The sequence below is a fragment of the Vanacampus margaritifer genome, chromosome 11, assembly GCF_051991255.1.
Source record: "Vanacampus margaritifer isolate UIUO_Vmar chromosome 11, RoL_Vmar_1.0, whole genome shotgun sequence".
NCBI classification, from domain to species: Eukaryota; Metazoa; Chordata; class Actinopteri; order Syngnathiformes; family Syngnathidae; genus Vanacampus; species Vanacampus margaritifer.
The window spans coordinates 6,632,645-6,653,780 of NC_135442.1; the positions used below are offsets into that span (position 1 = coordinate 6,632,645).

The 21,136-nt window shown below is 39.5% G+C and overlaps 1 protein-coding gene across 6 annotated transcripts; it reads left to right on the forward strand.

The window, feature by feature from the left end:
- Nucleotides 1–342: 342 nt before the first annotated feature.
- map3k20a (mitogen-activated protein kinase kinase kinase 20a) lies at nucleotides 343–20,479 on the forward strand. Of its 6 annotated transcripts, none has more exons than XM_077580547.1 (20): nucleotides 349–611; nucleotides 3,210–3,399; nucleotides 4,783–4,870; nucleotides 5,982–6,083; nucleotides 7,357–7,422; nucleotides 7,664–7,692; nucleotides 7,935–8,072; nucleotides 8,992–9,078; nucleotides 9,328–9,402; nucleotides 9,486–9,592; nucleotides 11,136–11,271; nucleotides 14,147–14,191; nucleotides 14,266–14,296; nucleotides 14,371–14,510; nucleotides 14,598–14,660; nucleotides 15,005–15,094; nucleotides 18,150–18,266; nucleotides 18,373–18,447; nucleotides 19,388–19,532; nucleotides 19,606–20,479. In XM_077580547.1, exons 1-20 carry the CDS (start codon nucleotides 607–609, stop codon nucleotides 20,310–20,312), a joined length of 2,436 nt encoding a protein of 811 aa, XP_077436673.1. In that variant the 5' UTR covers nucleotides 349–606; the 3' UTR covers nucleotides 20,313–20,479. The 6 variants fall into 6 exon arrangements, with proteins under 6 accessions (XP_077436671.1, XP_077436669.1, XP_077436670.1 ...); XM_077580549.1 differs by having other exon boundaries at nucleotides 14,266–14,290; XM_077580545.1 differs by having other exon boundaries at nucleotides 343–507; nucleotides 14,371–14,660.
- The last annotated feature ends 657 nt before the right edge of the window (nucleotides 20,480–21,136 follow it).

Below are 21,136 nucleotides of genomic sequence, written 5' to 3' on the forward strand. Positions count from 1 at the left end.
TAATAGTGTTAGGGCATCTGGTGACCAAACAAGTCAAAAGTCACTACAACAATAGTCTTTGCATTTCACAGTTAATGCAAAATACCACAAATAAACCCCCAAACACAAGTTACAAGCACCCTGTTTGTATGGTTGATGCATAGTATCTTGGTAAATGACACTGGCAATTCAGCAATTATCTTTGTCTAATTTGTTTTTCCAATTGATTGTTTTATAATCATTGCCTAGCAGTGATTTTTCCATACGTAAATTTACTGCTATTATGATTTTACCAGTTTTGATTTACGTACATATTCACGTTACGTCACCGTCATTGCGGAACTCTGTCGTAATCCGAGGAAGGTTTGAACTGTAGTGAAAAAGTAGAATCGTCATTCTTGTTTCTGACCAGCAGGAAGCGCTGTTGTCATTAGAATTAGTTGACTAAAGAGGTCGGTCCTTCAAGTCAACTCCAGAAGTTGTGTAACCAGTACAACCACCGTGGGTTGAGCACGAGAAAACAAAAAGGCAAGTATCACTCTATTTCCTGGAACATTTTGGGTTCTTCACTTCCACTTTGTGCCACTTCAACGACGAGCCGCTTGACGCCCTCCGAAAAGTTGATGTATGCGGTACGTATGATGAGGGAACATTTGTGTACGGTATTGCTTTGTTTTTGTGTGGCTCGGCATCCTCATGTACGTTAGTTTGAAACTTTCAACTCTCAATCAAAGCCCTTTCTTTACGTTTGCCTCTGCAGTTTCATATTAGTGATGTTTGCGGTTACTACTACAGTACTACTACTCCTACTACTAATACTGCTGCTGCTACTACTACCACCACCATCATTACACTCTTATCTACACAATTTATGAAGGAATGTCCCTCACTGTGTATCTATCTATCCATCTATCTATCTATCTATCTATCTACTCAAAATGCACTGTACATTAATTGAATAAAATTGTACCTAAAAAAATAATGACAAACCGATTGAATTTCAGATAATGGATGGATGGATGATTTAATGTAAATGTCTATCAGAAAGACCCTGTAAAGTGAATTTATCAATTTCTTTCTGAATGCATTTTACAAACACTGAGAGCTAAGTAGTACTGAATTGTAGAGATATTGACAATTCCGAGCTGACGTCACAATTAAAACGGTGGTCATCTCGGTGAAAGGAAGCTCTTTGCTCATTGAAAAAACATTGGATTTAAGATCGTTGTAATTTGATTTGTAAGGATTATTTTGATTTCAAAATGTAAGGAAATGTCGTTTGACTACGATAACATTCTGTCTTGTTTGTATGCTAGTTACAGGAAAAAGCAATACAATACGCAGTTTGTTTACACACCGTGTAAAGGAAGCATTTCCATTGCGGAAATATCAGAAATGCCTGGATGTTCGGAATTTTCAATAGCAGTAAACTCTTTTCCACCATTTATTTGTTCCTGCTCCCCTCCCATCCTGTATATAAGAACTTGGGTTGCCTTCTTTCATACTTGTATAAGTATTTGTCGGGAACAATTTTGTTACTCAGTTACTACTTATTAGCTCGCAATCGAACTGGTGTCTATCGCTTTTTATCACGGCGTGGAAAGATTGGCAACAACCCGGTGAGATATATCCCAGCCACTGGAGATTTTAAGCGGATACATTTTCACAGCTCATGTTGGATTGCGTAGGCATAAGATATAAGAAGAAGTAGCATCCATTTTGCATTCAGCATACACGCCTACAACATTTGAGAGCGGGAAAATCACAATTTTGAAGCCTCTTTTTTTGCGGGGCGGGGGGGGGGGGGTTAATAGGCCACAGTGTGTTTTGGCTTCCGCTGAACCCTTGAAACTGACTCACCAACCACGGAACTATGGTGGTACTCGTACCACATTTCTGCCATTCGTCAGACGAGACTTCTCAACAGCACTTTACGTACGCAACTGGACACTTCAATAGGTACACCTCAGAATTATCTTGAGATTTTTTGGTAGAAATAAGTCGGTGCATATGAAGAACTGCAGTACAGTAAAGTCTTTTGTCTGACTTTTTAAAATAATTTTCCCATTGGTGTCATGAAGGTTGATTTGAATTGTTCCAACTGCCAAGAAAATATCAACTAATCAGGATGGATGTCTAGTATCGGTATGCTTGTTTATTCCAAATGTTCATTGTACTGTCTAAATGAGCCAGCAGAAATCAAAAGTCATCAACTATCAAATCCAGTTCTCATTTTCCTGTTAGTACATGGCATGAATTGGCTGAACGCGGTAACCTCCCAGTAATTAAAAACGCCTCTCTTTATGACGCAGGCTGGTTGTTTATCACCACCACACAATTGATTCAGTTCTTGTTGGATTGGATGTCCTCAGATTGTGCAGGTGCCCAATAAAGCCACCTGTGATTGTATGTGAGGAGACATCACCCAGCATCCTCTGTGACTTTAGTATTGCTGTCACGCTTCCAGCCGTGTTTGCTGTTCAGTGAGAAGCGTCGAGAATGAGTGGCGCAATGTCACTGTTCCCCCCCCGCCGTCCCCCGTGACCCCGCTTGAGTGGACACACAATGCAGTGGGCCGTCCCGCGGAGCAGCTTCCTACAAGGGCTGAGTGTAGCATGAATACGCGTTAATGGTCGCAAAGCAATGGCTCCCCTCTGTGACAATTGAGGAAAAACCATCCGTGGACAGCAATCCCAATGAAGAACGAGGTAACAGCCTTTTAAAAGCCCTAATGGCTCAGCTGCAAATTGGGAAAGCGAGGAACAATAACAGAGCTATACTTTGCTTTAATGATGGAATTATTTCTTTCAAAAAAAAATCACTTGGTGCTTTTATCGACAAACAAAAGGATAGATTCTTCAGCAATCTAGAGTTGTTTTTTTCCGCTGTGATTGGAAACTTTTGGTACAGTTTTTTTTTTAACTGTCAAATGCCATTTTTAGTATATGTTGCGTTTCACTGAAAAATGGATGGTGGGCCGCAAATGGCCCCTGGGCCGTAGTTTGGACACCACTGGCTTAAAGCAATATATATTTATGTATGTGTTTTTTACACAAATCAGTAAATTTGTTAGTTTTTCATCAACTAACGGAGGATAATTTCTTTAAAAAAAAATACTGTATGTATTTTAACACTATTTCTTTTTCACATGTTCTACAGCAATTACTGCATTTACATGACAAAACAAAGTTACATATTAAATTCCACCTTTCCTCCTTGTGCTTTTCCAGAAGCGGTGTCAGCACCAAGCGTCAGAATGAGATGTCGTCTCATAGCGGCTCATTTGTGCAAATCAAGTTCGATGACATCCACTTCTTCGAGAACTGTGGCGGCGGCAGCTTCGGAAGTGTGTACCGGGCCAGATGGATCTCCCAGGACAAAGAAGTGGCGGTGAAAAAACTGCTCAAGATTGAGAACGAGGTGGGAGTCATAATTGCCCGGGGCTTTTCATGTACACTTTGTACTTTTTTAATTGTCACTATAGTAATCATTTTAATTGCGAGCCCATTTAGTGGGATGTGGTGACTTACGCACACATCATTCATGGTCATTATACTCCCCCACGACGAGAACGGTGTTGCAAAAGAAACGTTATTGGCAAATCCTATCTGCTGCAGTTACGACACGGGGGTGCCCCTGATTCAAGCACAAGCCCATTGTCTTAAAGACATGCGAGAGAGAAAAATAATCATCTTTGAAAAAGCTTCATTTGTCAGCCTGTGACAGTGTATTTAGAGTATCTTTTATGAATCTAGTGCAAGATCACAGACTGAACTTCAGTCAGTGCTGCAGGGATCATCATTGGTAAAATAAAAAGTGTCATCTTTTAAGTGGGGAAGCAATTGTTTGCTTAATTACAGTGTTTTGCTACAGTTACTCTTAAGTGCTTTTGTCAGGTTTCTGTTCACGCTGCTAGTATGCTATATAACTACAATACAGTATGTATTGTGTTATATCTGACACCACCATTTATCCACAATAATTAACATCTCATACAGTGTCAATCAAAAGTGAGCTGGAGTATCGATAATGTATTCTTAAAATTGGGTTTTATTAGATTAAATGGTCTGAAATGTTGGAAGACGTCTCACTGTCACAAGTTCTGGGTTTGAATCTCGCATCCAGCGTGTTCTCCCTATGTTTGAATGGGTTTTCTTCCACATTCCAAGAGCATGCATGCATGCATTTCAGACTCTAGATCAATTAGATTATTTTACTAAAACAATCAGGTTCATAACATGCCTCTTGTTTGAATTCATTGTTAGAAAATGGATGTAAAGTGAAAGTCAACCTAAAACTATTCTTGACAATAATATGTTATATGAGACCTCACTAGTCTAAACATGACATTCTGGTTAATATTACATTTGTGGAACATGACTTATGAAGCTAAATCCAGCCGTTTTTCTCCATTTCAGGGGGCGGCCATTTTGCCACTTGATGTCAACTGAAGATTACATCAATGTTGAACATGTCTCAGGCAACGACCAATCACAGCTCACCTGTTTTCTGAAGCTGCACTGTGATTGGTTGTTACCTGAGATCTGAGCAACATTGATGTCATCTTCAATTGACATCAACTGGGCAAAATGGCCGCCCCCTGAAATAGAGAATGGATTTTACTGCTTAACTCAGATTCCACTAACACATTATTAAACAGAATAACATATTTAAACTAGTGGAGCTGACCATATTATTGACTTCCACTTTAATAAGGCGTCCAGTGATTGTATATATTAATTGATGGATTTTCCTCTCCGTGTTTAATGCAAACTGCTTGTCCTTTGTTTGTCCACCACCCAGGCTGAAATCCTCAGCGTTCTGAGCCATCGGAACATCATCCAGTTTTACGGCGCTGTCGTTGAGGCTCCCAACTATGGAATCGTCACTGGTATGGGATGTAAATATTTTTTGTCCTGCACACTTTTTACCAGTCAAGTTTTGTTACTACCTATACTTGATAAGTGACATACTTTGCTCCAATAGAAATGAGGGAAACGTGTCATTAGTTAGACCAATAGTGCAAAGTATAAACAGTAAGCAGCAAGTGGAAAACATTTCCAACTGCTGCTGTGGTGTCCATCTTAGGAACTGAAATGGATTTGCTGTTAAGTTGCTAGTGGGTGTCTGTTTATTCAAGGGTGAATTATATTACCAGCAGAAACTGTAAAGTGTTTATTGATTATCCTTTGTAATTTCCTGTGTTGACACAGTGCTCCAACAGCTAATATGTACATGCGCTTCAGTATACATGCATACAACTGTCTCTGTTTATTACCGCCACTCGGGCGCCACATAAAAGACAGCAAAATAAAAAAAAATAAAAAATAGCTAGGCGTTAATAGGGGCAAAGGTGCTTTTAGATGTGATGCCTAAGATGAGAAAATGAGTCAAGAAGTTATTGAATGCTACTGAACGGCAGGAGCAGCTCATCTGTGTGCATCAGGGCCACAGACGACATCCCAGTCATATTATCTGTGGAATGTGGACGCAATATATTCAAGTGCAAAGTGCAGTCGTAGACAGGCATTGACTTGTTGTCGCTCGTTGTTGATGTTTGGTCTCTCTGATGTCTGCTAATTCACGTATTACTAAATAAGTAGCACCAATTAGTCAAATTCTTCAGCTATGAATATTAGTGAACAATCATCTTAACAACACCACTATCAGAGAAACCAGCCATCAAAGCAACACTGCTTATAATTTAGAATCTAACCCAATACAAGTTAGCTGTTATCATAAATCAGATCACTGCTTGTTTACAACACTCTTCTAACAGACACAATTTTCTATTTTATATATTCCAAAGCAAGAACTTGTATTATTAATCTGTGTATTATGTATTAAAATCGTTAATCACATTATATTAGATCTGAATCATATCCAAAATATATTTTAAATGCCCTTTGTATCGGAAGAAAAACAACCAAAAGTCCTAACAACAGTAGTACTGTATACTGCCCAAGAGTGTTTATTTCTGTGCTTTCCTGTTTCCTGGATAGAATATGCCAGTGGCGGATCATTGTATGACTACCTCTCCTGCAATGAGAGTGAAGAAATGGACATGGGCCATATTATGACATGGTCTACAGAAATCGCCAGAGGTGAGATAAATCAAGTTATCCATTAGTTAGTATGCACTACATAGGCTACTTTTTGTTTTAAAGCACCTTTAGAGTAGTGGTTCGCAACTATTTTACACCAAGTATTGGAGTATGGATTTTTTTTTTGCTGCTTAACTGATATTCCACAAACGTGATATTACCGGTAATCAGAATGCTGTGTTTAGATTAGTGGGGGCACATTCAATATAGTACAGACGCTCCCCACCTTACGAACGAGTTACGTTCCGGACGATCGTTCGTAAGGTGAATTTGTTCGTAAGTTGCTTCAGTGCTATATTTTGTATTATAATTTATGTTTAAAGCCTATATAAGTATATTGAAGGTTTATATAAGTATGTTTAAGGCTTGTACAAGTAACCTGCATTGGTTTGTACTGAAAAAAACTTAATAAAATGGAGAGAATACGTACAGTACTGTACTGTACTACGTATGTTAGAGAGAGAGAGCGAGATACACACACACAGTATGTACATGTACGTAATAAGATAAATAAAATGAAGTTTAGCTTACTTTTGGAAGATGTACTCGATGCTTAAGGAGATGATGGAGGAGGAGGAAGAGGAGGATTTTATATCATGAGAGATTCTTCGTCGTCGCTGGAATCGGCTTCAAAAGTTATTTCCTGTTTCATGGGGACCGGCGTTTCTTCCTCCTCCTCCTCGCCACGTTGCTCAGCCTCCAATGAGCTCTCACAGCGCCAATCGTCGGTATTAGCGGCGGAAAGAAGCACTACGCGCAATACAAAATCTAACTTACAGCATTTCTTTCCGAACATTTTTCGACATACTGTACGCGCAGAAATGTTCGTATGTACCGTTGTTCGTAACTCGAATGTTCGTAAGTAGGGGAGCGTCTGTATTGTAAAGAAACATTTTGTGTTGACTTACTCTTTAAAAACTACTGAACTCTTCTTTAAAAAAAAAATACTTGAAAAGTAAAAAAAAAAAAAAGTGCTGTTTTGTATTTTTTATATATATAAACAAGTTTAAACAGGTTGTATGCCTACTGGCTACAAATGTTATTTTAATATTTTAATTTAATTTTGATTTAATTGAGTGATTCTTTCGCATACCACCAGAGGGAGCCTGTGTACCTCAAGTGGTAGTCATACCACACTTTGACAACAATCACTGTCTTAGAGTTTGGCTTCTAGTTAGCATCAGGCTAAGTCATAACTATAAATATATACAAAATGAATTTCACTCTGATTATTAAGGCTAATAATTCACTCTTCCCTTAATTCCCATTTCAGGAATCCACTATTTACACTCAGAGGCCCCTGTAAAGGTGATCCACAGAGATCTGAAGTCAAGGAATGGTAACTAAACCATTTTCCATGTCTCAACTAGTATTCGCAGCAGCCAAAACATTAGGTACACCTGCACAATTCAATTCGATACAGTCCAAAAGTTCAGACTTACATAATGATAATTCCCAGTTTCACCAGATTTCTGCAGGTGTGTCAAATGTTGCGCCTGGTTAGTGTATATTGTTGTGTACGGATTTTTCATGGATGCTTTGTCATTTTTATCACTGAGAAAGTATGATTTTTCTTTCAGTTGTTATAACGGCGGATAAAGTCCTCAAGGTAGGTGTAGGTTTGACTCACATGTATAACATTGACTAACTACATTATGTATAGATTAAATGTCCCTTGATCTGACCTTATTTGAAGCTGAATGTGTTGTTAAGTAACTTTGGTACATACACATAAACAGTGTAATAAATGTGTTCCACACATTCAACAATTAGCTGAGCAAAAAATAAATAACAATCCAAACAATTAAAGCTATTTCAGTTGTGATTTTTTTTTTCTCCCCTTCCCCCGAGATTTGTGACTTTGGGGCCTCCAAGTTCTTGACCCACACGACGCACATGTCTTTGGTGGGCACCTTTCCATGGATGGCACCTGAGGTCATCCAGAGCCTGCCAGTGTCTGAGACCTGTGACACCTTCTCCTATGCTGTGGTGAGTTGTGTGAACAGCAAAGAAATCGCGTGGGTGTGCGTGTGCCCCAGGCTATATCGTAACAATTGTAAGTGCGGAAAGCTCGAAGAAAGTTGGCGGTTTTGAAACCTTTCAAAAATTGCGTTGCAGCCACACCTCATCCTGGGGTTCGCGACACCCCTGGGAATGACCACAGTTTAGGAAGTCACATGATCATGAGTCAGGTTTTGAGTGAAGGCTGTTACAAATTCGTATAGAGCAGTTGGTTGTATAAGACTTCCTTTTCACACAGAGAGAGCGTAATTATAGTATGTTATAAAATCTCATGTAGTTTTTTTTAGTAAGCGATACCCTAAGATATCAGTTAACCATGGCGGGAAAAAAAGGTTTAAATTGTTTAGCCACATGAGCTAACAATTAGCATCTATATGGTGTGTTTGTTAACCTTTAAGAAATGCATATCTCATAGACATATCACTGGCAAATTTAATATTTTCTCAAAAATCTGTGCTGTTGGTCAGTCCACATGTAGTGATGTCATTTTTACTAATTATTGACCTCTCAAAAGTGTTGAAAATGGCTTGCTCTCTTTGATGACGCAATGTTAATGGTTGAACAAAATGCTGTTTTTAAGAGTCTCCTGAAAAGTGACGAAACATCAGGAGATGAATGGAAAATATCGCTGCTATGTGAAAAACACTTATGTCCATTTTTGTCATTTTTTAAATTTTTATGTTTTTGGGGCGAAACTGAATGCAGACATCCCAAAAACTTCCAAATAAAAAACGACAATATACAAATATGTGTGTAATATGTGTACATGGTTATTGTATAGAATGCATGGCATTAATTACCATAACCATTATTATAATATCCATTGTCATAAAGTATCAGTATATTACAGTAATTTGTCACAATTTAAAAACGGCTTTTGTTGCAGGTGCTTTGGGAAATGCTGACACGTGAGGTACCATTCAAAGGCCTGGAAGGCTTACAAGTGGCTTGGCTTGTTGTGGAAAAGGAGGAGGTATTTTATCACACAATTTATATTTATTTTATAATAATATTGCACACCAGAAGGAGTAGCACAATATCCAATGAACTGAAGCAAAAATGTGGCAAAAACTGTTGATTTCTTTGCATTCTATTTAATTATGTCCCTTATGAGTTTTAATTATTACTACTACTAATAATAATAATTAAAGCTCTTAAGTGACCTTTTTAACAACAATGTAACAATTTCCGCTCATCTACTGTCTGCGTTTTTGTGTTTCAGAGGTTGACGGTCCCCAGTGGCTGTCCTGCCAGCTTTGCAGAACTGATGAGGGACTGCTGGATGACGGATCCAAAAGTGAGTGCTGCAACTACTTCAACTGGCACTCTGAGCCACAACATGTCGGCGTGGCGCGCAACTAAACTTGTCCCTCGATTCAGGAGAGGCCAACGTTCAAGCAGATCCTGTCTACTTTAGAGGCCATGGCGAACGACAGCCAACTTCCCCAACAGTGCAACTCTTTCCTCCACAACAAGTCTGAATGGAGGTAACGTAATGAGGCATTCTGCAGGCCAACTAAATGTATTGAGAAGTCAATATGCACTCAGCCTAAAGGAAATTGCAAAGAATGACATGGAAATGTGGCTGACGGGGGTCGGGAAATACAAAAAAAGAAGTGGAGATGGTTCATATAGATCTTTAATGACTTGACTGATGGCGACAGAAAGGCATAAAAACCTCCGACGAATCCTCCATCTGGATATATTTCCTCTCTTTACCCATAAGGCCCTAAAAATAATCACCATCTTTTTCAAGTAGAAGTGTTTAATTGGGCTGTGTGAGCAGCTGGAGTTTCAGTTGATGTTCAGCACAGCCTGAGTCTCAGCTGCTACTTTATTCTGCCTCAGCCCCTCGGCAGGCATGGCGCCGTGCGGCTCCTTCTTCGTCACAAAGTCGTGCTGGCGCCGTCGCATTTGCGCAGGTGAGGCGGGCTCCAAATAGTGGACAGGTCATGTGCGACCGGTACAATCTTGGCAGACTCCAGGTGGTCCGAGAGCTGTTTGTGCTTGTGTGAAGTTCCTGGAATATTGTTTTTGAGTTGACTCTAAGAAAAAGTATGTTCAACATTTTTGGATTGTTCCTTGACCAAGATTCAAGACCCTTGATTCATATTGATATCATGATGACTAAACGCGTTGATTTCAAAACTTTGTATTTATTCAACTACCAAAACTCAATTGTAAGTAGAATTGGAAAGAACAACTCAAAAAATAAATTAGTAACAAGTTAAAAAACAACTGAAACAAAGAAACACCAAACAAAATTATATACCGGTAAATCAAAACCATTAAATAAACACAAATACCTGCTGTTCCTCCCCTGGCCTTTGTGGGGCAATGTGGTGCCTTATAACTACATACTTAATATTTGATAAAAAGAGAAGAATAAAGTTGCAATCGAGCTTTATTAATATGAATCGATTCGATTTACAAGGGCCAGATTTGATTGAATTGATTTTGGATTCAGTTGAGGATTTTACGCAGTACCAATTTTAATGTTACACGTGTTTACAATTTATATTTTATATTTATATATACTATTTAATTTTACATAAATAATTTCAAATATACATTAAAAATATTCTGAATTGTCTTAAATTGCAAAAAGTCAGGTCTTCAAAAATACTTTTAAAGAAAACTGCACAATACAAAAAAATAAAAATAGGCTTTTAAGTAAAAATCTATTTTCACACGGATACAGCATATGGGAAAAATAGGGATTACAAGAATCGATTTGCGGTTTTATGAATCGATATCGGTCTATGAAAAGGACAATCGATTTGATGAGTTGTGTTTTTTTTTAAACACTAACCCTAATTAGGAAGAATATTTGCCTGAGTATTCTATTACCTACTTGAATCTGTTACTACAGCATTTGTGTGTGAGTATTTGTTATTAGAAGGATTGTCACTAGTGATAAAGTGGCAATTTCCAAACCAAACCAACCAACCAGAAACATCAAGTACGACATGTATCACATATCTGAGTATTGTTGAGACTTGTTTTTTTGTTTTTTTTGTGGTGTTGCAGGGGCGAGATCGAAGCCACACTCGACAGGCTGAAGAAGCTGGAGAGGGACCTGAGTAGCAAAGAGCAGGAACTGAAGGAGAGGGAGCGCCGTCTGAAGATGTGGGAGCGCAAACTCATCCAACAGTCCAACAGCCCGGTGAGTTACTCCTGAGCACTTCTTCACCTTGCCACAACCTTGGTGTGAACTGGCCTCAGCAGCGCCCTCTCTCTGCCATTGAATGAAATACAGGAACTTTTTTTTTCTCCAGTAGGTGGAAGAAGGCAATGCCTTAGAATGGCACTAAGTGCTGTGTAGATCTACGCAAAGGCCAAACAAGTCCATTTTGGAGCATATTCAAATCTCAATTCAACTTAAAATATATATATATATATATATATATATATATATATATATATATATATATTAAAAAAAAAGTCATAATCTTCCAAGAAACACAAATTTGTGAGTAATAATAGATATAATATATAATATATATATGTAAAAAACGCGACCCTTGTGAGGAAAAGCGGTCAAGAAAATGGATGGATGGATGGATTTTTATATAAGTGTATATACAATGGTCTTTGTTTTATGTGTCACAAATTTGTTCAAACACTGCCCATACACTAATACAAATAATATAAACCGCTGATCTGGGGTTGCCAACTTGCCAATAGTATACTGTAATCTGTTAACAAGACGGTAACATGAGTGAGAAGCTGTTATTTGAAAATCAATTTCAAATGTATGGAATTGTATTGCATTTGCTTGAAAAAAAATTCTGTGTAATTTTTTTTTTCAGTTTTTCCGAATATTTCAGTCTGTTTTTCTGAATATTAAAAATATATAATAAATAGGAAAAAATGCATTCCAAAAATAAAATAAAAATTGAATTAAAAAAAAGGAGTCAGAAAAAGAGTATTTTTTCCAAGTAAATGCAATACATTTCTGTACAAATGTACTTTTTTGCTTTAAGATCATCGTTTCAAATTAGCCATTTTCTTACTATATTGTCCCTGTTCTTACTCGAGTGATAAACTACATAGATCACCTACACAGTGCTGCTGTATGTCAGTCAAGTAGAATTTCAACTAATGCAGAATTGATGTTGTGGAAGAACTTGTTTCTAGATTAATTACTTGTAAACCATTAGCTGTAATTACACACCATAAAAGCTCTACTTGTGTGTGCTTCTTGTGCGTTTTATGCATTTAGTCTGTCATTCTGAAAAAGAACCATTTGACAGAGAAAAAAATTCTCCATCGAGTCCTCACCCTATGGACATTATGGAAGTCATTTCATGTATGCTTGATGTGGCATGCTGTGAAGAAAGAAGCCACAAGCGCCGGCTCCTTGTGGAAGGCCAATCTTTTATGATGAAGTGACATTTTGCTGACATTAAGATTGGCCAATTTGTTCTGAATGTGCTGGAGTGCAGTTGTTGCGGCAGTCTCTCACTTACCGAGATGTCCTCGGGCCCTTGTGTAAAGTACTTAATAATAAGGGCAAAAATAATTTGCTATTTTAATAATTATAATGTTTCGGCAGATTTGACCAAAATACTTATATGTACACATTGTTCTACTATTTACTGTTCAATTCAAGGCATTGTTCATATTAGAGCCTGGCAGATTGAATTAGCATCATATTGTGGAAAAACGTGTCTCCTTTGACTGCCTCCTTGTTCTCGTTTGTCTTTTATAACACGCCCGGAACTCATACGGGCAAAGTGTTGCCGCGTTCTATTTGCATTGGTTTTATTTTTTTGGGACAATATATTTCCATTTAATTGACGGCAATTGTTTTTAAATTATATACCATGATTTTACCGATCCGGCCCACTTGGTAATATATTTTCCTCCATGTGGCCCCTAAGCTAATATGAGTTTGACACCCCTCTTAAAAGCTTTTCTTTTTTTTTTTTGCAAATAGTTAAAAATGATGCCATGCAAATGTATTGAACTTAAAAGTTAAATACTACTGAACTTTTAGTTCAATGTTTAAGCCACTATACTGTAGTGTCATGCAGTTTGGACATTTAATTCAGTGATCCTTTTGCCTGCCACTAGAGGGAGCCTGCGTACCAGCACACTTTTGAGAATCACTGCTCCATGTCAGCACTGATGCCTTTCTGTGATGGGATCAAATAAAAACAAAACAAAGAAAAAGCTCATCGTAAATCATACTTTACAATTTTGTTTACATAACATTGGGGTTGAAATCCAAGTTGCTCTTAGTGTGCGTTCATTCCTTTCCATATGTGGTGATGCCGACGATACATGATATGACCGCAGGTGATTATACATCCATTTAGAGCTTCTTTCAGATTGGACAGAGAGAAGATATATAAATACCATATAGGTTACATTTTACTTTCTTCAAATCCTTCATGGGTCTGATTACCCAGCATGCGTTTAGTCCACATGGAGGCAAGGCTGTGTGATATAAAAAAGAAAGCAACAACAAATTGTGCAAATTCCACACAACGGCAAGTGACAAGTTTGAAGAAAGATCACGAGCAGTCCATTTGTTGGAAAGTGCTGTTCAAAATAAGACCGAATGTGCTTGCTTCCAAAGCGCAGCATGGAGGAGGCGGGAAGCGCCGGCGGGGCTGAGTGTCTTTATGAGGCCAAATGTATGGCAGCAGCCAGTGTTTATCGAGGCCCGCCGCATTCAGCTCTTAATCTGAAGGAGACGCTGAAAAGAGACGACTCCCTCACTTAGTCATCTTTCCTCCAATTTTCCACGGCAGCGTTTCTGTCATTACGCGCCATTCTACCCATCACAATGATGGAGTCTTTATTTTGCCTGTCAAGTTTCTGCGTGATTACATTTATTGAGCAATAAATGATTTGTCATTCAAATAGATGGCGTCAGGCTCAGGCAGATGGACAGTGCAGTCTGATAAAGACCATTAGAGGCCCCATGCCCAAAAAATAAATAAATAAATTGCTTGATTGAAAACGTGTCTGTTTTCAATTTTGGTAACATTTCCATTTGTCATTGTGTTGTTTGAACTTGTGTTTTGCAGCTGCTGCCTACGCTCGACATCTACACGTGGACGGAGGAGCATGTGGTCAGTGTCGTGACTTCACTATATACGTGCTTGATTATTATTTGCAGCTAACGTGTGACCATTATGCTACACAGTATTTCTGGATGCAGCAAATATTTGGTAAAGGTTTGTACTATATTTTTCCGATGATTGCCAAAATGTATTGCGAGTTTGAGCTGAGCTGTCATTTTCTCTTTTAGAGAGTAGCGCATGCGGGATGCACCTGTATGCTGACCTATTTCGAGACAATCACATCACGGGAAAAAGGCTGTTATTGCTGTCGGAGAACGACATGCGGGACATGGGCATCAAGTCCAAAGGTCACGTCATGCACCTGAAGGCAAGGCGAGGCGGAATGTTGGGACGTTCCCATGATGCAACGGCACCACTTGCTGTCGTGATTTATGTCATGTTTCCTCTTTGGCAGAGTGAAATTGAGAAGCTGACCAATGATTACCTCGGGTTGGTCCACTTTCCGCCTCTGCTCAAGGTAGAATGGGTCAACTTTTTTTTTCTTGAGCCTGTTTGTTGCGTCATCATGTGAGGGTTATTGTAAACTATGAGGAGCCTTTGTTGGAGAGGTTCTCGAGCTCCCCGTGACCCTGTACAGGTTATGTTGTTATAAAAATTCTTGGATGGATAGTATAAGCAGAAGTAATAACAATCTGTCATTCAGGAAAGAGAACAAAGAAAATATTGTTCCTACTTCTAAGTAAGATGGGAGCATAAACATTGTTACTGCTCTCATTCTCATTACTGTCTCCCTAATATTGTGATTCTCACTGTGCTGAACTGATTTATTTATTCATGTTTTTGAATTTTTTTTTTTCCCAGGAGGAGCTTGAAAATGAGGTGGAAAGCAGTAAAAGTGTGAATCTGGAACTGGTCTTTGGGTATCATTGGAAGCCAGGCACGGGAAAATCCGTACGTTTCCTACTTTACTCCATTTAAGTCCCTGTAAAGTGGACTTAGAGATTTGTTTTTAAATAAGTTATACATGCAATAATTATCATATAAGTATAGTTACTATTTACTATTACAATTGTGAAGGTATGGCATTAAACTTTTTTTTCTTTCTTTTTCAGTTGCGATGTGCGATTAGTTAGCTACTAGCTAGCTATGCCTACACTAAAAAAAAATGCATCTTGCCTTCAGATTCTGCTTTAGATTTATGGCAGATTTCAATAATTATATATGGCAGAATAAATTTCTGATAACCGATTGACCGGTTATTTAAAAATATATATATAATGAAAGAAATAACTTCTTTTTTTAACCATTAGCAATAAAGAAATGGATTAGAGGCAAAACATTTGACTGTTTTGCAATACTTTGCCCTTCAGTATTTGTTTAACTTTAAAAATATTTATTTATTTTGCTGATTTCATTTGAGGTGTGACTGTTTGAATGTCATTATCTTTGTCTTATGTTGTGACGGGGTTTCCCCCAGAAAATTTGCTAAGCCTGGCTGTCATGGACAGACTGAGAACAAAATTCGACCCGGAAAAATATTGGGAAAGAAAAGCCTGGCATATAAAGCACTGGGGGGGAAACCCTGGTTGTAATATATTAACGTGTAAAGAATTTTTTATTTTTTTTTTAAAAAGAGCTAATAATCAGCAATAATTGGTCGGGCCCTACTTTAGAGCGCCTTATTGTTAGCCACGAGTGCGTGCACGTCACGGTCAAGGGCACGAAGCGAATTGCACATACTGTGGATGCATGTGTACCTAATAAAGCGTCCACAAAGGTGTCCAACCAATGACGGCTGTTTTGTGACAGCATTGATATGCGGTGGCAAGAATCTCTAATGATAGCTGTTATGCTGACCATTACAGGCATCACTATACAGGTATAAAAGCAGACAAATAAACATGTCATCCTCCATGTAGCACTTCCAGCACCACTCGCTCGCAGGCCTTTGTGAGCTTGGAGAAGAAAAAAAAAAGGCTGGCTCTTCACTTGCCGTTCGAATTTAATCAAAAATAGCCCATTTAGCCAGAAGTCGTTTTCTTTTTAAAAGGAAAACGTTATTTAATCTTTCAGCTGTTCATTGTCCCATCATAAATAGTCCTCTTTCAGTGTGTTCGGCGGGGCTGAAACGAGCCTGCTAATTGCCTCCCATTTCTTCTGACATGTGGTGGTTTAGTGGGTCGAAAACACAGCGGGGAGAAGGAAACAGGAGGCTGAGAAAATGAGAGCTAATTATTTTCCCCTGCCTGGTGTCAGGTTCCGTGTCAGCCTTGTTTTTACAAACTGGAAGTTTTTTTTGTGTGTGTGCACAAAATAAAACAAACCCACACTGCATTTTTCCCCTCCTCTTCGCCCCTCTTTGCTGGCGATGTCATGGAAGCAGCTGCACTTCTCAAAGACAAAATGAGGGCCTTGCGATTGAGCGGCCACCATCTGACAGCCACTGAGGGTTCCCTGCTAATGAGGATATCACCGTGCAGCCAAGTGAAAGGTGCTGAATTATGTATGAGTTGTCATTATATGCACTCGGGTCCAAGGCATCATTACGCCACATTGTTTCTGCCGGAGTGATTAGACTCGCGTCGACGCGGGAGCCCCGGCGCGACCGTCCCGGGGCCAGCGTCGAGGCCGCTGGTGTGTTTCCGAACCAGCCGGATTGAACAACAACCCCCCCCCCGCTCGCCCCCAACGGGAGAGGGCGAAGGCTCCTCAGACGAGTGTGTCAGCACTGCTCCTCTGATGTCCTTCCCTGTGATCAGCGCACAATGGATTGGCCCGCACCCTGAACCCCGTGTGGTTAAGCGGTGACCTGTGGCTCTGTGGCGGCCGTTTGGGGATCGGCGCAATCATTACTGCTTCGTCAGCATGTAGCGGGCGGGGGAAAAGGGGCTGCGACATTGTTCACATTTGGACCCCCCCAGTGAGGGTGTGATGTGAGGAAGAAAAAAACAACACACAACCAGTTTGACGAATGATACTCCCAGATACAACCGGGCACTTTTTTCACCCCACTGGATGTACGTGATTTTGGCAGATCCCACACACTTTTTTTTTTTTTTACATAGTTTTATTATTTGATAAAAACGAGTCAGTTTGCATGCCTCCCTAAAATTGCAGTCCACTCTGTCATTAGGGAGTAATGCAGCAATGTACTAATGAAAAAGTGACGGGCTTAAAATTGAACCCTGGGGAACACCATGGCTCAGTGATAGAGTGGTCGTCTTGCAACCCGAAGGTTGTGGGTTTTATCCTCAAACCTTGTGACCATTTCAAAGTGTCCTTGAGCAAGTCACTGAACCCCAATTTGCTCCTAGATGACCTGGCAATGCCCTGCGTGGCAGCAGCCTCCCATTGTTGTATGGAATTGCTGTGTGATTGGGTGAATGTGAGGCTTAGCGGAAACAGTAAATATTTATTTATGTTTTGTAATTTTCATTTGACTATATGTGTAGTCAAGCTTATCATGTCCACTCTGTCATTTTAAAATATCAATTTATAAAAATGGCTTTCAGAAAACATTTTTATTATCTTTATTTATTTTTATACTATATATTAATATATATATTTTTTAATTTTTTACTCTATATTTTATTATTTTGCTAACGGAATCATGTTGCTAACAAAGTGAAGGTCCATCATGTGCTCATTAAATGCTAAACCTTCACTAAAAATGTCCACCCTGTCAGCAAGCTCACATATTTTGCTGTTTGTAGAATACAGTACTGTAGATTGCTTGCATAATATTGAATGTAAAGTTCAATTGAAATTCTCTCTTTTTTTTGGCGTCTCAAAATCACCTTATGTTGCTAATCCTTCATCACTGCCTTGGAAAGCTTTCCCATTTTACTGAGGCCCATTTAATTATGAGGCACTTCCACATATTTCCTCTAGGTTGTGCTGTTGCTTTACATACAGAGGTTCTCATAGAAAAGTGGCTTACTCAATTATCTTGATTTCCTGCTATTGCTGCCTGCCCTGTCTTACAATGAATTATTTCCCCGTTAAGAACTGCAAGTGGAAAATGTTCCTGGAACTTGACGGAGATGACGTGGCCTTAACTTTCATCAAGGATGTCATCTTCAGCCCCAATCGACAGGATGTGGAGCCCATGCGGATGACTAAGGTTTTGTGTTTTGGGATAAAGTTACTAAACGTGCTGACTTGCTCAATTTCTTGTCCCTGCTTCGTGTTTGTATAGCACGAATGAACAAATTCCTCTTATAACGCAGCCGCCGTTTGTAATGGACAAATGGATCGTCGGGATACAGCCCAACCAGAAAGTGGACTACACAGTCAGCTATAAGGTGAATGATGACACCTATCAATCACTTGTTGTTTTCATGAAGCAGTCACACACGATTCAGTTCATTTCTGCTACTCAATCTTTTGGGTTGTCATTATTGGTACCAAAACAACTAATCCAATCTGTTTGAGGCATGCTTTTGCTTGATTGGTTTTAACGCCATCTTGTGGCATCTTGGTGAGGAGCGTCATTTAGTCACTACATGAAGCTCCTTAACTCACTTCAACATAGTTACTTAACACCAAGATGCCTCACGAAGGTGCCAAAGCAATACTCAAAATCAGCAAATAGGTAATAACCTATATAATAACCAAATTTTATTTTGGGGTCTATACAAAACAATCTAGTTTAATTTTTGGCTTTGTACAAAACAACCCTTTTTTTATTATTGTTTTGTGGGTTATTCATTTTGACCCAATTGTTGGGGCAAAGTGAATACCGCTTAACCCAAAAAGTTGCGTCAGTCCATTTTTAGCCATGTTGGGTTATTCTTCAACTCAACTGTTTTTAGAACTGTCCCCCCCCCCCCCCCCCCCCCCAAAAAAAGTGCATTTGTGAATGCCAGACCACAAATATTCCTGAAAGTTAGAGTCAAATTTTGAATTGTTCATTCATCTTAAGAGGTTTCCACTACAGCAAAAAAAGGACTCAGTCAATCCTGCACTTGAAAAAAAAACTATAGGTCAAAAAGAGACTGACCACTGCTTGGGTCAATATGACCCTTTTTTTTGTACAATCTAACAAAACAACCCAAGAAATATTTTTGTACAATAAAAAAATTCCAAGATCAGTTACTTTTTAACCCAATTGTTTTTTGCGTGTGTGATGTTTGCAAGCCAAATCAGGAAACGTCTACTTTTCCAAAATCAACTGTAGCAAAGTGACCTGTAGTGTTTGGTGGGAATACGTCTCACGTGTCCTTTGTTAACACGTCAATCCAGAGTAATGTCAGGTTACCAAAGTCAACTCGGCACAGCTGCCCCTTGACGTGGTGTCAGACTGGTGGACCGGATGCCATCAAAATGGTGGAGCTCGTCATCGAACCGACACCTCTTCACTTTGACTTGAGCCCCAGGACTAACTCTGGTAAAGATATTCTACAAAAATGGACCGCCTATTTATCTCCCTGTTACAATAAAATTGGTGTCATGTGTTTTAGACATTGATGAAACTTGGATGCGCAGCGTGCGGCTACGGCAGATCGTCCGTCAGAAATTGCAGCAGCCCACTAACGCCCTCCCCACCCTCACCAGCTCAGGAGCCCGCACTCTTCCTCAGTTCCTGTCAGTGCACGAAAGCCAAGCGGCGTCTTACGCGGCGGCGGCGCGCCGCTCGCCCGTCCGCGCCCCCGTCAGAACCTGGAACGACTCGCGCAGCTCCTCGCCCGGCTCCTCGCCCACCGCCGGCCTGTCGGCCAAACTGTCACCGCTCTATTTGGGGTCAAAGGGCAGCAGCCCGTGCAGCACGACCTCAGAGAGCATGTCGGAAAGAGAGCGGCCGCTCAGCGCGGGCGTCGTGCTCGAGTACAGACGACCGGGCTTTTTTGGCAGCGCCGCCGGGCAAGGGAGGGGCAGTTTTAGGGCAAGCCAAGGCGTCAATAAAAGCAACAAAAGTCCTCGACAGCCAGCCAGGCCGCGGTCACACAGTTACAGCGCCACAGCGCAGATCCGCCCGTGCGTAATACCCGGTATAATGTCAGTGACGGAAATCCCCAACGAGGAAAACGAGGAGGCCAAAGTCAGCAGTGATGGTGGCTGGATCAAAGTGGAGCGCCACAAAAGGTCGCCGCGACAGGACAATAAAGCGGTCAGAGGTCGGCCGAGGAGAGGAGGGCGGGGAGGACGTGGTGCGGGGGGGAGGACTTAGTATGGCACGCAACAAACATGTCCTCAACTGGAATGTATTACCATGTATAATAATATTTACATGCTCTAAAAGGAACTGTTTCTATAAATGAATTATGTTTTTTAAACTGGCTGCTAATTTAAATAATGGTCAGAAAATATTTATTAAAGTTACAACATTCCTAAAGAGTTATTGTTTTTTATTTACACACTGTACTAATTATGCATTCCTAGTTTAACACCTTTTTTTGTGCTTGTTTGCGTATAAAAACCATGCATAAAATTTACTTTTAAAATTATTTAAAAAACAATTTTATTTGGTGATATAGTTCATGATTGTTGGACAGCTGGAAAAATTACATATTTCTTCATTTAATACATACAATTTATTCATGTTAATTTCAATCAAATGGAAATTAAATAGTTCTTTATACATTTCTCAAACCATTCCAAATTAGAAAACACTAAGTTATATGCTCTCAATTACGCTGTAGATTAAGAAACCTTCATTTGAGATTGAAGTCAACTCTTTTGGGCAAAATCATCCACCCAGTAAAGATTAAACCTCTCATTTTGGAGTCTATAAACAGGAATCTAATGTTGGAGGGAAATCACTCTTTACCCGCCTTGTATGCAAATTTCAAAGTGAAAAAATTCGCGCCTCGCCGAAACACATAGAAGATACATACAATTTAATGTCATGAATTAAACCCTTTTTTAAGTTGTGTCGTTCAGATACAAATACATATAAACGTGTTATCGTCGTTAAGGTAAATACGATCATCTTTTTGTGTCATTACGCAGCGAAACGCTAACTATTCCCTTTAAACGATTAATTTATTTTAT